Source organism: Eurypyga helias, unplaced genomic scaffold (assembly GCF_000690775.1).
Source record: "Eurypyga helias isolate BGI_N326 unplaced genomic scaffold, ASM69077v1 scaffold16667, whole genome shotgun sequence".
In the NCBI taxonomy this organism is placed as follows: domain Eukaryota; kingdom Metazoa; phylum Chordata; class Aves; order Eurypygiformes; family Eurypygidae; genus Eurypyga; species Eurypyga helias.
In genome coordinates, this window is record NW_010259952.1 from 1 (window position 1) to 3,357 (window position 3,357).

The 3,357-nt window shown below is 40.8% G+C and overlaps 1 protein-coding gene across 1 annotated transcript; it reads left to right on the forward strand.

Moving 5' to 3' along the window:
* Window positions 1-962: 962 nt before the first annotated feature.
* LOC104505574 (myosin heavy chain, skeletal muscle, adult-like) lies at window positions 963-3,169 on the forward strand (the record flags this gene model as incomplete). The annotated part of the gene is made up of 6 exons (XM_010154849.1): window positions 963-1,172; window positions 1,261-1,404; window positions 1,498-1,654; window positions 2,712-2,739; window positions 2,838-2,949; window positions 3,043-3,169. Coding segments are annotated over exons 1-6 (772 nt in total), but the record flags the coding sequence as incomplete, so codon positions are not given.
* Window positions 3,170-3,357: the final 188 nt, after the last annotated feature.

Sequence of the window (3,357 nt, forward strand, 5' to 3'; positions counted from 1 at the left end):
GTTGGGTTGATGGTTGGGCTGGATTCTGTGTGATTGTGTGTACACCTCCAAGTCAAACCAGGGGACTGATGAAGATTCTACAGAGCAGTGTTACCCTTAACAAGGCTCCCAAAATTCTTCATCCTGGAGCTGACAAGAACCTCATGAATTTTAGTAAAGACAGTATGAATTCCCATAGGAAATAATAGTCCCTATACAATGATATGTTGACTGTCATTTGGCTAGAAAACATCTTTGCTTAATCATGTGTTCTGGTGCACGTGTCAGCATTGTGCCTTTGGAGAATGAAGGTCAAGAGCACATCAGGCACTCATAACAATGCAGCCAGCAGATAAAGGAAAGTGATTTTCCTTTGCATTCAACTCCCATATCTGGAGCACTATGATCATTTTGATGTTCCCCAGAGACAAAAAAGGCATTGACATTCTGGAGTGAGGCCAGTGGAATCTTCTAAGACAAGTAGGAGAAAATTAATGAGGAGTGACTGAAAGTGTGGGGTTTGTCCATTCTGGAGAGAAAATTAAAATGTGGTTGTTCTATTGCTATCTTCAACAAAAAGTGTGTGGTTATACATTAAAAAGAACCAGACTCTTCTCAGATGTGCAGAATGAATGGATGAGGGACAACAAGCATGTGTTGCAGAAATAGGAATTTTGATAAGGTATTAGGAAAAAAAAAACCCCACACTATCAGGATGGTCAGACATTAAAAAAGGATGCACAAGGATCAAGGAACCTCCATTCTTGGAGATAATCAGAACTAGAAAAAGCTATGTATAACTTGATCCAACATTTGCCTTGCTTTGGACAGGAAAGGTGGACCAAAGAACTGTTTGAGATTCCTTCAGAATCATGCTGTGTGAGTTTTTCAACAAACTGTATGGCAACACAAAGTGTAGACTCATTCAGACAACATATCTGCTCTTCCACAGTATTGCCTGCTGACGAGCCCTTCCATAAAGTGCAGCCATGTCATCAGACTCTGAGATGGCCATCTTTGGGGAGGCAGCTCCTTACCTCCGAAAGTCAGAAAAGGAGAGAATCGAGGCCCAGAACAAGCCTTTTGATGCCAAGACATCCGTCTTTGTGGTGCATCCTAAGGAATCCTTTGTGAAAGGGACAATCCAAAGCAAGGAATCAGGAAAGGTCACTGTCAAGACTGAAGGTGGAGAGGTGGGTAAAATGCAAGATTTATGAACAGCTTTTTATTCCCAAACTGGGCTCCTAGCTCACATTCATGTTCATTTCTTTCCTCTGGAAGACTCTGACAGTGAAGGAAGATCAAATCTTCTCCATGAACCCTCCTAAGTATGATAAAATCGAGGATATGGCCATGATGACCCACCTCCATGAACCCGCTGTGCTGTACAACCTCAAAGAGCGTTATGCAGCCTGGATGATCTACGTAAGTACCAGCACCAGTCTTCCGTTGGGTAGCTAGGAGGAACTGCTCTGCCAGGCTAAGTGGAAGCCAACGTGCTGTCTCCCTTTCTCACAGACCTACTCGGGTCTCTTCTGCGTCACTGTCAACCCCTACAAGTGGCTGCCGGTGTACAACCCCGAGGTGGTGTTGGCCTACCGAGGCAAGAAGCGCCAGGAGGCCCCTCCACACATCTTCTCCATCTCTGACAATGCCTATCAGTTCATGCTGACTGGTGAGCAGCTCCATCTGTCTCAAAAGGATTGTACCATGAAATTCCCTGAAGGGATACTCTGTCTTAGTGATATGAGAAGACTTTTTCAAAGCTTCTATGGCTCTGCTGCATAGATATTATTATTTCGTTTAACATACATCATTCTTTATACTACCTTAAATGTATGACACCCCCCCAATTCAGTATTTTTAACATTTTTCTCGTTTAAGTTCATGCGAAGAGGTGAGTGGCTGTCAGAATGTATCCATCAAAAACACATTTTTAAAAGAATGTTTCCCTGATAATATGCAGATATTTTCTTAACACATCATCAGAGCTTTATTTCAGTCATAGCATTAACCACTGCTAATTTAAACAGGATTTTTTCATGTCAGTATTTTTAAAAATGAAATATAGTACCAGAGATAGTGTGTCAGGAAAAATGATGTCAAATGGATTAGGTGGAGGCAAGGAATATATTATATCTGTAATGAAATAGGGAAAGTGAACAGGGTATGAGATCCATATCTGGTGTGAAAATTCTATCTAACAATGTGAAGTTAATGCACAGAAGGTCTACAGGAAACATCAATATCACAGATATCCACATTTGTCTTGAAAAAAACATGCACTGAAAAAATGAAATAGTATTATATACTGCTGGTAGTTTTGCTTCCAACTTTTCATTCTTTCCTTTCTCTGTACTACTGGGTTCAGAACTATCACCCATGTTCAGGAAATGCTTTGTCATGGGTTTTTACTATCCCTGCTCTAAACACAGTCCATATAGCAGAAAATTCAAACAACAAAACAAGAAACAATTTACTGTGTGCATGAAAGAAAAAAAAAAAAAAAGACAGTAAAGAGTCCACTATGGAAGAAACACGTCACTTCAAGTGTTTTCATTGTTCATAAAAAAGCATGATCATGATTTGCAAAGAATTGATTTTTTTTTTAAATATTACTAGTAAGCAGAGGAGAAAGCATGCAGACATTTTTCTTGTCATTTCCTTCATGATTTTCCCATCTTTTTATATTCTTCAGTTAAGAAGCATATTTGTTTCTGCCTCTTTTACAGATCGGGAGAACCAGTCTATCCTGATCACGTACGTAAACTCCCAGTTTGGGTCCCTGCAGGGCTGCCGGTTGCCAGGGGAACCCCTGCCTGACCACACATTCTCTGCTTCTCTCTTTGGTCTGACAGTGGAGAATCTGGTGCAGGGAAGACTGTGAACACAAAGCGTGTCATCCAGTACTTTGCAACAATTGCAGCAAGTGGAGATAAGAAGAAGGAAGAACAATCTGGAAAAATGCAGGTAAATTAATAGATAGTGGCTGGAATCAATGCTTTTCTCTGTTCCTGACATGATTTTTGGAAAGGGTAACCAGCAACAATTATTGTCCTTCAGGGAACGCTTGAGGATCAAATCATCAGCGCCAACCCACTGCTGGAGGCCTTTGGAAACGCCAAGACAGTGAGGAACGACAACTCCTCACGCTTTGTAAGTTTTTCATCAGTGAAGCTGACATTAAATGGTGAGCAAGGATATCAGAACAGAAGCTGTCCTTTCTGAAGTGTCATGGTCGGATGATTGTATTCATTGAAATAATACGTTTTGCATATTTTTGTCAAACTAAAAACTATCTAACTCCTGGTATCTGTCATACAGACTGTAGATACAAATCTGTGTGAATTGATACAATGCAGAATGAACGGCGGGGGG